The sequence below is a fragment of the Anopheles merus genome, chromosome 2R, assembly GCF_017562075.2.
Source record: "Anopheles merus strain MAF chromosome 2R, AmerM5.1, whole genome shotgun sequence".
Lineage (NCBI taxonomy): Eukaryota > Metazoa > Arthropoda > Insecta > Diptera > Culicidae > Anopheles > Anopheles merus.
The window spans coordinates 42378302-42390961 of record NC_054082.1 but is presented as its reverse complement, the minus strand read 5'-3'; the positions used below and the strand labels follow the sequence as shown (position 1 = coordinate 42390961).

Below are 12660 nucleotides of genomic sequence, written 5' to 3'. Positions count from 1 at the left end.
CATGTCGTCTTCCAGTTTAAGCCGGATCAAATACTAAACCACTGTTACAGGCCCAGCGTTTGAAAGGCTTCAGACCTTACTGGATTTTGTTTATTGATAATAAAGATAGGTAGAAAAATATTTGAGACTTTCCAAATGGAGCCTAGTCCAATTTGTCCAAAAGACCCTTGCGATCGAACTGTGGCAGCAAACCGCGCAGGATAGTTTGGTATTTCTCGTTCGCCACAACCATGCGCTTAAAGTTCCGTGCCCGCTCGTCGTTGCACATCAATGCTTCGAAATCGGCATCAGCCGTATTGTCATTCATCTGTACCGGTAATGCAATGAAGGTGGAGTACACAGCTATAGTGAGGGGAAAAATGAAGAAAATCATTATAAAATGATTTTAAGTATTTCTCTACTGGTCATACCGTAGAACATTTTCCGTTGTGTTTGCTGCAGAAACTGATAGAGTGTTGGCAACCGCGCCCGATAGTGCAACCGTCGTGCGTAGTCCACCAGCTGATAGTAGTAGTACTGGAGCAGCTCATCGAAACAGTTCTGCCTGATGTCATCCCTAGCCGAGGTGTAGTAAAGGTAGCAGAAATCGATCATCGGTGTGCCGTACGTGCAGTACTGAAAATCCAGCAGAACCGCATCGATCGGATTGCCCTGTCCATCATACTTGTACAGGAAATTGTTCACCCACATGTCACCCTGCACAAACACGCACAAATCATCGCTGGCCGGATCGTTGTCAACCACGCGCTGTGAGTACTCGACAAAGTTCGGTGCCAGCTGCTGCAGCTTCTCATGATAGTACTTCCATTCCGATCCCCATTTGCCAACCTCATCCGTCAGTGCGTTAAAGATGTGCACAAACATCGGATAGAAAGCGTCTGTTTCGCGCGTCACGATGCACGTGTTGTACGGCACAAATATGTTGGGCTGCTGCTCGCGCATCTTCAGCGAGCTGGCATGCATTTTGGCCATCAGCTTGATAGCCATTTTCATGTGCACTATGTCCATGCCCTGCGTCCGGTCCACCATCCGGTAGCCTTCCGGGGTCAGATCCTTAAACACGATCACCTCACGCTTGCGATCCACTATCAGCGCGGTAGGATAAAGCTCGCCCGGCTCGCCGATCGATTTCATCAGGAGCTTCAGCTCGGGAATCACAAATTGGTACACGTCCATCTCCTTACGCTGCACGTCGTACTGGCGCAGTTTCTCGCCCGCAATTCCCTCCGTAATCATACCTTTGACAATGAAGGTGCGTGCTATTTCGTACTGTGAAGGAAATAATGTGCAAAAAATCGAAAAGTGAAGAAGGCAAAATATTGCGCCACGTCTGTTATCAGCCGGCGAGATCTTTACCTGTAGCTGGGAGTGGTACGTAACACCGATGCGAAATATGATGCTAGCATAGTTGTTCCCTTTCGGCACGGCATAGTATACATCCAGCTTGCGCACTTTGATTGATGCGTCCTTAAACGCGCAGCGCAGCATTTGCTCCACGTAAACTTCGTTTAGCCAGTCCGGTGCATCGGCGGATGCGTTCAGGCAAGCTGGTAAGGTATTTTCTGGCATTATTATTTACTTCCGACTGTTTGTCACTGGTGCTGTTAGTCACAAGAAACGGTGGCTATGTGAGTGAGCACCTGCCGCTCGGTTAGTCTTTATACCAAACGGCCACTACCATTGGAAGTGACGTCAACGTAGATCTAGTTCTGGTGTCATAAATTGTTGGTGCTGTATTTGATACATCCAGAAAGACATCATCTGCGAGGTGTGCTTCTTAGATTGGTTGAGCAATTGAAACCTGTGTGTATCGCTACTAGTGGCCAAGATGCACTGCTAGCTGAATCAATCTGAAGTACAATTTGCATCCCCGAGCTGGGATTGGTTGATGCAATTACCGGCCCAGTACTCGTACTACATAATCGCTCTAGTGACGAAAGCTCTAGTGACGTAGTGCGCTATAAATACGAGTTTATTTCTCTGTATGAGTTTAAAGAGCTATCGTTGATAAAGAATGAACAAAGCAGTTAATGCTATCCATAAATCATAGGGCATTTGCACCAAGTCGTCCGAAGTTTATTTCTAAATATTTAATATCTTGCTTAACATGAAAGCTTAAAACTATCGCCGAGTGAGGCCTCATACCTGACCAGTTTGTTTGATTTTGTTTGACGTTACGGCTAGACGTTATGCATAGACATTACGAAATGTTACGATTAATCTAAGTAACCGGCTAGATCAAACTCCTGCAACAGGGCTGGCAAAATGCTGACGTATCGTGGATTGTCAAACAGCTCTCGACGGCATGTTTCGCTTCGTTCGCCCTCTCCCAAGATCAAATCCATGTCCGCATCTTCCGAACGTTCCATCATGGCAACGGGCATCTGCTGAAAGACGGCGTTGACACCTGTCGTGGACGAAGGCAGTAAAATTGTGTCATAAACTTTCTTATCTTACCCTCTAAAGTGGGAAGGTTAATGTCATGCAGTTTGTATGAGCTTACGGTGGAATCCCTTGCGAATGATTTCCACGTGGATGTCTGGCAGGCTGGGTATGGTTCCTCCGTAGTGCAGTTGCTCCAACGTTCCACGGAGCGTAGTGTGATAGAGCTAAAAGTGGTTTGAATTATTCTGAATTTCATTTTGGTTCCATCAAACCTTACCTGTACTAACTCCATGAGATGTAATTTGCGAATTTCCGGTTGCAGTGAACCGTACAGCAAGAAATTAAGATCTATCCCTGGGGAACCGTAAAAGGATAGTTGGTAATCCAGCAGCAGAACATCTTTCACTCCTGTTCCCTGCTCGAATTGAAACATCATATTGTTAACCCAGATGTCGTTATGATTAAGTACGTTAAAGCAATCGTCCCGTCGGTGGTAAACATCACATCCGTAGGGAATAATTTTGTCCCGAAGCTTGTCCAGTTTTCCCAGAATCGAGTTCCATCTTCCATCCTTGTTCCATTGCTGTACTAAACGCATCACCTGACCAACGCACCGTCGATAGTAGGGTAAGAACGTTTGCTTCTTGGGATCCTCCGAAATGCATCCTTGCATCATGAGGTCAAACAGAGTCGGTTCAGCTTCGTACACAATCCGCGAGCAGGCGTGCAGTTTGGCAAGCTTTACAATCACTAAGCGAGCATGGTCTAAATCTAATCCAAGGCGACGATCAACCATCTTAAAGCTCTGTTCGCTAACATCTTCAAACACAAGCATCTGCTTGGGTATGTTGGCGGTGGCCAAACAGAGCGGCGAAATGATCGAAACATCACCAATCGACCTTAAGAGCTTGTATATCCTGGGCATTATTTGACTGTAAATTTCTATCTCCCTAGAGTAGATACTGTTCTCCTCCATGACTTTTTGCTGTAGTTCTCCCGATGGCATCACCTGCAGGGCATGTAAAAAAGTTTTTTTTATTGTTCTTTATTTCGATGGTTTACAAATCACCTTAAGAATTATCCTTTTCTTCACTATGTTCCCGATGTCGTACTGTACCGACACACGATACATTTCACTCGCATAATTATCTCCCTTTTTGGTGGCAAAGCTAACATCGTAGGCAATCAGCCGCTTGAAACTGGTTCCATGCTGCTCAGACAGTAGCCCCGTCAGCAGGTCGTTATTCATCCACTTGAAGTAGGCCATTTCAAGAGCACTGCAAAGTCCTGATGAGCGCAGAAAAATTCTTATACACAGCAAAACACTTCCGGCGCGATTCAGTTCCGCAGCACTTTGCCGTCCAATGACCGACTCCGTACCAACACAGTACGACTCAGATGTACTGGTGTTATCAATTATTGTTTTATTTTTTACATACTGATAGCACATTATGACTATGTATTGCAGTAATGTGTGAGGTAGGTTCGTTGATAAAAGCTTCATTCCTAAATTTTGCTAACCGATAAGCACAGCTGAGGCATTACCTAAGTGTCTAGAATCTGGCAGCGCCTTTCTGTGCCTGGGTTGATACTATTTTATTTTATTTTAAAGATGATCATCATGTATGCTAATGATAATTACAAAAAAACTAGGACAGGGCAAATGATACGATAAAAAAATTAAAACTGTTTTCAAAATATCCATGTAAAAAGCCCGTTGTTCAAAGTAAAATACGAAACTACACGCTCTAAAAGACAAAACCTATAAAAATACTTTATTTAGTACACACAAATTTTGTATAATGTTATCATTTTACGTGACGTTAGGTTAAAAAGAAAAAGAAAGGGAAATTACACCTACTAGTTCCGATTAGTGTAGAACAATGCTCGATTGTATTCGTCAAGGTTGCATTATATTATGTAATGCATTATCTCTCACTATAACATGCACGCCCGGTCCAGTATCAGCAACAACGCGAACACTCTGCTCAGTATTAATTTTAATTTCTGACGGAAAGAGCAACGCCGTGTGCAATGAGTGAAGCAAGTTGGAAAACTGCCGAATTCTTTAAGGACGTAATAGCACGCGATCTTTCCCTGGAGTGTACTGATTCGTTTACAATCACATCATTTGAAGTTGGTAAGGCGAATGAAAAAACGGCAGGATATATGTCCAATATCTACCGGGTGTTGATCGAGCTAAATTTTGACAAAGGAACTGCGAAGCCGACATCACTGTCATATATTGTGAAGGAAAAAACAGACACAGCATTCGGAAGTGGTCTGGTCGAATTGCTGTCCGTTTTTCCCAAAGAGAGTGAAGTGTACGAGAAGCTATTGCCCGCCTTTGAGCATCTCGTGCAGAACGAAGAAGAAACGGTACGATTTGGACCAAAAGTATTCAAAACAACTACCAACCCTGACACGGTAATTGTGCTGGAGGATCTTTCGCGCAGTCAGTTTCGGATGCGGGAGAAAAGTTTCGGTCTTTCTGTAACAGATGTTAAAAGGATACTTGAGAAATTGGCCAAATTTCATGCCGCATCAGTGCTTTATGTGGAGAAAAATGGAGCGTTTTCGGATGTCTTTGCTGAGGGTGTAATTTCGGAACGCACAATTGACGCACTGCGGGGACACTACGAGTCGTTATATAGTGCATTTGTACAAAGTTTGCGTGATCGTAACATCGCTGCCAAATACTTGCAGCCACTGGTAAATGCAGATCGGTTACACGCTCCTTGAGCAATGCTTATAACGTTTTTATTTATTATTTTCATACAGATCAAATTTGATGGACAATTGCTGCGTGAATGCTGTAAGGCACAGCAGGTGCATCATTCTGAGCTGAAAGTCTTAAACCATGGCGATCTGTGGCCCAACAATGTTATGTTCGGGACGGATGATCTACGGTTTGTAAGTATAATAGTAGCCACATCGAACGAGTAAGAGGTAGTCTTTATTTGTGTATTTCTACTCCTCAGCTGGATTTTCAAACTGCATCGTATGGGTCGCCTGCAGCAGATTTGCTGTACTTCTTTGCCACATCCGCTACGGAACTGATGTGTGATTCGTTGGAGGAGCTGTTGCAATACTACCATGAACATTTGGTAAAAACATTACAACAGCTGCAGTACTGTAAATCGATTCCAACGTACACGGAGTTGCTTGATCAGATGAGGCGTCGCAGTGTACTGTTGCTGCCGCCTCTATCGGAAGCATTAGCAATTACGATGACTGGTTTGACGGAGCCATCGGATATGGAAATGATAACATCCGAGCAACCGGAAGGCGTTGCGCTACGGAAACTTGTGTACAACAATCCGGCATACGTCGCACTGATTGATCGGCTGCTTCCCAAGCTTTATGAATTACGGTTGTTGAAATGAGCTACAATTTTTTTTTAAACTTAATGGAAGTGAAATAAACTTGTGTCAAACTCGCAATATTTAAATATTATAGAACTGCATTTGTTTTTATCTTAAAGAATTTCAATGGTTTTATAAATGTATACTAAAAATTTGTAAAGTACTTGCAATAAAAATTCGGAAAAGGTTGAAGTTGCACAAGGTGCCTGAAATTCAAGAAATATGTTTATTGGAATTTGAATACTTTTCAAATTTCAATTTAAAATGGGGTTTTGCATTTATCTCTCTTGGTTTATTTTTTTCTCTTAGCCTTGTCAAAAAAAATATACTTGATAAAGGCTTTGATGTATTAAAAAACATATTCCATAAATTCATTTTAAATGTTTCTAACTTGTTTGTAGCTCAGCTTTTATGTCCATAGTTCTACAGCTTGTTTTCCATTACCCAGTTTGTTTTACATTACAGGGTTTCCCACGATTTATTCACCATATGTCATAGATTTATGGATCGTTGTAACAATTTATTTATTATTAATTTTATATTGGAATCGACCTGCAATACAAATTATTTAAAAAAAAATCTGGGTAAAACCCAATGTATCGTTGCAACAAACCAAAAAAATGGAATCATCTAAAAAAAATCGAAAACCAACCCTGTATCACCCATAGGCTGCGATAGGTATATATTGTATAGCAATACTCAAATAACTTAATCCAATATCTTCGGGGAGCTTAATAGTAAAATTCTATACATTTTCGATCGATATCGATTTTGTTCCAAGACATCACCCTGCAATAACCCAGGGTGATCCAGGGTCCATTTTATATCTTTCTTGCGAGGAAATGTTTCTTCTTGTGAGAAAATCTGTGCAACTGAATGGTATTTTACATATTTATTCTTATGAAATCGGATTTTTTTAATTCAGGAGGAAGAAAACAGGAATATATAAAACTGAAATTATCTTTTTTGTTTCATGGAAATAGTAGAGCGAATTATCGTAGCGAATTATGTTGGTTCCGGACCTTCTGGAGTTCTCTATGTATCTTTTTTTACAAATTAATTCCATTAGTGTTCATTTGAATCGTTTAATCATTGATCTCGCTTGCTATTAGCGGCAAGTGGTGTCAGCAAACCTCGCGATCGGAAATATGGCAAAAGATCCTTCAGCTGCTCCTTGTAGCGCTCATTATTGAAAAGAAGCTTCTGAAACCTTTGTCCCACTTCCGTCTGTACGATGGCCGCTTCCTGCGATGCATCGTCTGTGTCGTCTACCAGCACGTACGGTAAATCGATCACGACAGTCTTGATGGCAAAAGTCAAACGATCATTAAAATCAAGGTGAAGCTGCCGAAGCGTCGGCAGTGGTTTCCCGTACCCGAGCAGCACCAGGTTGTGCACCAAGCGTTCCTGATAGTAGCGTAAAAAGTAAGCTTGCTTGGAGAGCTTCAAATCAGCCCGTGCGGAGGAGAACAGGAAGTGAATCAGATCGAACACGGGCGAGCCCCAGGACGGAAATTGAAAGTCGATCAGTGCCATACGATCGACGGACCCATCGTAGTCGTTGTATGCGAACAGCATATTGTTAAGCCAGGCGTCGCCATGATTGAGTACATTGAAACCATCCGGATTGAGGGTCCACGTGTCCACAAGCAGCTGGTAGATCTGTTTTGCAACGGTTTCCAAATCGTCTACAAATTCGCCCGCAAAATCCCACTCTCTCATATATCCAAACAAACTGTCCAGCGAAGGGGCAAACATGTGATCGGTTTTTGCTGCCATCTGCCGGTCGGCGGACGATGCGGTGAGTATCGCGGGTAGCGTTTTGCCCGATTCGCTATAGACCGCTGAAGCAGCGTGGAACTGGGCCAGATGATTAAGTGCAACCTCCAAGTGAGCCTGGTCTAAGCAATCCTGTCTGATAGCCATACGGTATCCGGAGATTGTTAAATCTTCCAGCACGATCACCTCCACCGGTAAACCGACGCGTGGTTTGTAGTACCGTGGTCCTAGCTTCACCGATACTCCCTTGCTACGGTAAAGTGCTTCAAAGGCGGGAATTAGGTGCTCGTACAGGTAAAGCTCTCGCACGTACACCTCCTTATCTAGGGAGTAGGATGCGGCAATTCCCTTTGGTGGCGCTTTGACGATAAGCGAGAGTGTTTCCTCCACGCCAGCATCCTTCCATAGCAGCTCCACCTTGACCGAGTATAGGGCTGCAGCGTAACTGTCACCCTTCTTCGCTGCGTTCTTCGTGTATACGCTGCGGACAGTTCGCTTATCACCAGGTGCAGTGCCAAACTTAGCGTCAACAATGTGTTCTACGAACTCGCGATCCAACCAGAGGGGCAACTCTAGCGAAGGATCACAGTCGATACGTGCTGGGCGCTGTGTTCCGATTTGCAGCAAATCGTGCACACCCATGTCGAAGAAATACTCCATCAGTTGCTCCATCTGCCGCACATACACCGGATTGGTGTACATTTTCAGCTTGAAGGATTCGCCCGCCGCGCCCTGATCCAGCATCAAATCCATCGAGGCGTCGTCCGTTTTCTCCATCAAGCAGATGGGTAGTATGGAAAAGCAAATCATGTATCCGAACAGATGGTGTGAGATGATGTCCGAGTGGAGCTCCTTCAGCAGCGGCACGGTACCAGTGTACCCGAGAAACTTCAGACTGTCGACGAGATGCTCGTGGTAGTACTGCACCATGTAGTTCAGCTGCGACAGCTTGAAATCTCCATTGACCGAGGTGAACATGAAATAGATCAGATCGATTGCAGGGGAAGCCCAGAAGCAAAGCTGATAGTCGATCTGGAATATGACAAGCAAACAATAAGTCAACGCCTTGCTCTTCTTCCAAGCGTTTTTTTTTTTGCAAGAGCATCGCAATCTTACCAACAAGATATCGTTCACCGTGCTGTCCTCATTGTATTGGAACAGAATGTTATTGCACCACATATCGCCATGATTCAGCACGTTGAATCCCTTCCGATTGGCGCGGGTTACGCGAATCAGCGAGTCAAACAAATCCATGCCCCAATGTTGCTGTAAAGGAGGGAAGCACACGTCACCAAGCTGCGCAAACAGTAGTAAAACAAACCAATCTTCGCCAAACTAATACGCACCATCACGCTGGCGCAATGTTGCGCCTTTTCCGACCAGCAGCGCATAATTTTCTGGAAGAAATCGGCCTGTCCCTTCTGAAACTGCTCGCTCATCGCGCGCCCCTTCTCGGTGAACATGCCCTCCCGGAACAGCTCCCCGTACGGGCCGCGATGATCCTCCAGCACGACCGACGCGGCATGAAACTGCGCCATTCGGCGCAGTACCAGGCGCGTATGCTCCATGTCCAGTCCCTGCCGCCGGTTGGCCATCGTAAACTGGCGTTCGCGCAAATCTTCCAGCACTATCACATCGGTCGGTTCGGTGCTGTGCTTGAGACAGCGCGGACCAAAGTGCACGCTGGTTCGGCCCGCCTCATGGTACAGCTGCTCCAGGCGGGGCAGCACGTTCGTGTACATGGCGATCTCTTTCGGGAACAGGTTCATCAGCTTCACCATTTCATCTGTCAGCGAAAGCTTTGGCAGTGCCTTCACAATCAGCGAAATGTCCATCGGCGCGCCGTCGGTATTGTGCAGACGGACCGAAACGCGCACGCGGTACAGAATGGAGGCATAATTATCACCCGCCTCCGTTGCGCGCCGAACGTCCAGGTCGGTGATCGTAAAATCAGTGGCCGGTTTGCCCAGCTTCACCACTATCGCATCGACAAAGTACTCTTTTGTCATCCATTCCGGAACACTCACCGCAGCACTGGCAGATGATGTCATTGTACACTGACAGCTTATATTTGTATAGTTTTTAATACCTGCACTTGTACACTACACAACCGACTGGGAAAGGTTTGGTCCGTTTGCTTTGAGAGACCATTAAATACTGACTCACGATCAAAGCCCGGTGGCGCGAGACTTGAAAATGGTACCGTGTGAAAGTGTGCGTAAAAGTTATCTTTTCTAAACCCGCCCAGATAGTCTAATGAGTGGACCGAACCGACCGACGACCATCGTACAGGATGGCGGTTTCGTTCGAGCCTACCACGATAAAGGGTTTCTGCACGATATGGGGATACCCCTTTGGTGGTAATCTTTACCCCACCCTCAAGTACACCGACTCTGCGTGGAACATTTGAACGAACGCTCGCCCCAATACGAGAGCAGCAGGTCGGTTTTTTGAGGGTCTCGCGCATGACGGAAACGCAGCCAGTGTCGTGTGGCATCGATTTCATCAAACTTTGTTATTATTGCTCGTAAACATATACATTGCGACCCCCATCCGAGATCGAAGGGAGGATAGGGGGGGGGGGGGGGGGGGTTTAGAGCAACAGCACAGACACACACACACGCCCACCCGGCCGCCATGCGTACGGATTTCTCACGCAATCTTTACCGTTTGTTTTGTGAGGTCTTCTGTTTAGACGGTTGCTGGCGCGAATTCCGTTCCAATCACAATTGTGGCCTTTTTTGGAGGTGGACAAATGATAAGAATTTTGCGAGCACAAATGCCTTTTAGGGGAACGTTTGATAAGCACAAGGTTGCACATTTACGATGCGGGGGGCGCGCGCGCATTGTCTGCAATGGCGCGCGACTATGATAGAGGCGCGTTGCCAATAGGTACAGGCGGAAGATATAATGTGTAGCCTAATTACGTCATTTGTATAGGAAATCAACGGAGATGATTGGGATGAATGGGGTGAAGCACGGTTGAAATTGAAAGTCATGCTGACGACGGTGTTTGCACGCATCGGTTGTGTTAAAAAACGGTTGCGTATGTCCGCTACATTGCGGTTTGACCATTAGTTATTTAAAACGCATAAACCAAAAACCAAAAACAGTCACGCTAACAAAAAGACATACTTTTTTATATAAACTACTATGTAATAGACATTGGTTTATTTACTCCTTGTGTTTACATTGCTTCCTCTACTCTCTACAGATTTCTAATTTACAAACTGCCTTTACGTGGCACTCCCCGGTTGCGGAAGTAAGGCAGCAAGACCTTCAGTTGCGTTTTCAGCTCCTCATTGTCAAACATCTGCTTCTGGAAGCGTTGTCCAGCCTCGGTCGAGCCTTCAACAACAGCGTCCAGCGAAGCATCTTCCACGTTCGGAACGAGCGCGAACGGCAGTGCCAACAGGGCGCTCACCAAACCACACATTAGCAGATCGTTAAAGTCGACCAGCAGCTGCTGCAGCGTTGGGATGCGCTTCCGGTACCCGAGCAGCACCAGACTGTCCGCCAACTTTTCCTGATAGTAGCGCAGGAAGTAGTTCAGATGGGTAAGCTTCAGGTCCGCCCGAACGGAGGAGAACAGGAAGCTGTGCAAATCGACCATCGGCGAGGCCCAGCAGCACATTTGAAAGTCGAGCAGCGTAACGCCGGTGGCCGTCGGTGCGTCTGTGGCACCGGATGCGTAGCTAAACATCACATTGTTCACCCACAGATCGCCGTGATTTAGCACATTGAAACGATCCTCCCGTGGGGTGATAATGGTGGCCAGCTGATCGAACGCGTCCTTTGCCGCTGCCTTCAGATCGGTGTAGTGGTCGGGCGTCAAAAAGTCCCAGTCCGCCATAAACTCGACCAAACTGTCCAGCATGGGTTGGAACAGTTCCTTGCCCATCGTTTTGAGACTTTCAATCACCTTCGGCCCGCTGAAGTCGCCCGAAAGGGTGTTACCTTGCTCGACAAACACCGCCGAGCTGGCGTGCAGTTTGGCCAGCTGTTCTAGCACCAGCTCGGTATGGTGCTGATCCAACCCCGCACGACGGTCCGCCATGCGGTAGTTGCCGTTGTGTGCCAGATCCTCTAGCACCATCACGTCCGCCGGAATGGCTTCGCACACCTTCAAGCAACGTGGGCTGAAGCGTACGGTCTCGCCCTTATCGTGGTACAGTCGCTCGAACGCAGGCAACAACTCCCGGTACATCTGTATCTCGCGAGTCGAGAAGGCTAGGTACGCCGTATGTTCCGCCAGCACACCCTTCGGCGGTGCTTTTACAATCGTCGAGAAGCTCTCCACCACCCCAGTGCCTTGGGTAAGTACGTCGACCTTGGCGCGGTACAGCATCGATGCGTAGTTATCGCCCTTGCTGGTCGCAAGTGCCACGCGTACGTTACGGATGTGTCGTCGCTCGCCGGCCGGGCACGGTCCAAGCTTAGCCGCTACTACGTCGTCGAAAAATCGTCGATCCAGCCACAGCGGCAGGTGGAGTGCGTGATCGCACTCGATCTCGGCCGGACGCTGGCTGCCCAGCTGGTTGATGTCGAATGCGCCGGAGTTGTAGAAGTACTCCAGGATCGGAGCCATCTGCTCGACGTACGCCGGTCCGTTGTACATCTTCTGCTTGAACGCGGTTCCGGCGTCGCCCTGGTCGAGCATCAGATCGATCGAGGCATTCTCCGTCTTCTCCATCACGCAGATGGGAAACACGGAAAAGGCCGTACTGAGTCCGTACAGCTGCCGCTCGGTGAAATCCGAGTGTAGGTCTTGGAGTGAGGGACGCGCACCGCCGTACTGGAGCAGGGTCAAGTTCTCGGTTAACTGCTCGTAATAGTAACAGATCAAGTGGTCTAGCTCGCGCAGTTTCAGGTTGGCGCGCACCGAGGAAAAGATGAAATAGTGAAGGTCAATTACCGGGGAGCCCCACATGCACATCTGGAAGTCAACCTGCAATCAAGGGTAGTGTGTGTGTGTGTGTGTGTGTGGGTATGGTTGCGGGATTAGATAAACCGTTCGGAATTGGCCAATGTCGGATCGTTCAAGTTCGTTAAGGGTCCTCTTCCTACTTACGAGCGTTATTTCTTTGATCTTGCTGCTGTCTCGTACTGGAACATCATGTTGTTACACCAC

At 46.7% G+C, this 12660-nt stretch overlaps 5 protein-coding genes across 6 annotated transcripts in view; 1 reads left to right on the top strand and 4 right to left on the bottom strand.

Annotated features, from left to right (window-relative positions):
- Nucleotides 1-39: 39 nt before the first annotated feature.
- On the bottom strand, nt 40-1656 carry LOC121589129. The gene is made up of 3 exons (XM_041907794.1): nt 1357-1656; nt 411-1269; nt 40-342 (listed from the first exon to the last, which is right to left on the bottom strand). Exons 1-3 carry the CDS (start codon nt 1567-1569, stop codon nt 143-145), a joined length of 1272 nt encoding a protein of 423 aa, XP_041763728.1. The 5' UTR covers nt 1570-1656; the 3' UTR covers nt 40-142.
- Nucleotides 1657-2014: 358 nt separating this feature from the next.
- On the bottom strand, nt 2015-3964 carry LOC121589126. Its single transcript, XM_041907792.1, has 4 exons — nt 3455-3964; nt 2663-3394; nt 2504-2609; nt 2015-2407 (listed from the first exon to the last, which is right to left on the bottom strand). The coding sequence occupies exons 1-4, from the start codon at nt 3887-3889 to the stop codon at nt 2217-2219; spliced, it is 1464 nt and encodes a 487-aa protein (XP_041763726.1). The 5' UTR covers nt 3890-3964; the 3' UTR covers nt 2015-2216.
- A 371-nt stretch (nt 3965-4335) lies between these two features.
- On the top strand, nt 4336-5836 carry LOC121589137. Of its 2 annotated transcripts, XM_041907808.1 has the most exons (4): nt 4336-4525; nt 4601-5097; nt 5167-5298; nt 5367-5836. In XM_041907808.1, the coding sequence occupies exons 1-4, from the start codon at nt 4420-4422 to the stop codon at nt 5769-5771; spliced, it is 1140 nt and encodes a 379-aa protein (XP_041763742.1). In that variant the 5' UTR covers nt 4336-4419; the 3' UTR covers nt 5772-5836. The 2 variants fall into 2 exon arrangements, with proteins under 2 accessions (XP_041763742.1, XP_041763741.1); XM_041907807.1 differs by having other exon boundaries at nt 4336-5097.
- Nucleotides 5837-6627: 791 nt separating this feature from the next.
- On the bottom strand, nt 6628-9805 carry LOC121589125. Its single transcript, XM_041907791.1, has 3 exons — nt 8876-9805; nt 8646-8795; nt 6628-8561 (listed from the first exon to the last, which is right to left on the bottom strand). The coding sequence occupies exons 1-3, from the start codon at nt 9578-9580 to the stop codon at nt 6840-6842; spliced, it is 2577 nt and encodes an 858-aa protein (XP_041763725.1). The 5' UTR covers nt 9581-9805; the 3' UTR covers nt 6628-6839.
- Nucleotides 9806-10680: 875 nt separating this feature from the next.
- Nucleotides 10681-12660, bottom strand: part of LOC121590793 — an 8518-nt gene continuing 6538 nt past the window's right edge. The window contains exons 4-5 of the mRNA XM_041910789.1: nt 12601-12635; nt 10681-12477 (exon numbers count right to left, since the gene is read on the bottom strand). Of these exons, the coding sequence (XP_041766723.1) occupies nt 10753-12477; nt 12601-12635 (1760 nt within the window). The 3' untranslated portion in view covers nt 10681-10752. The remainder of the gene's footprint in view (nt 12478-12600; nt 12636-12660) is intronic.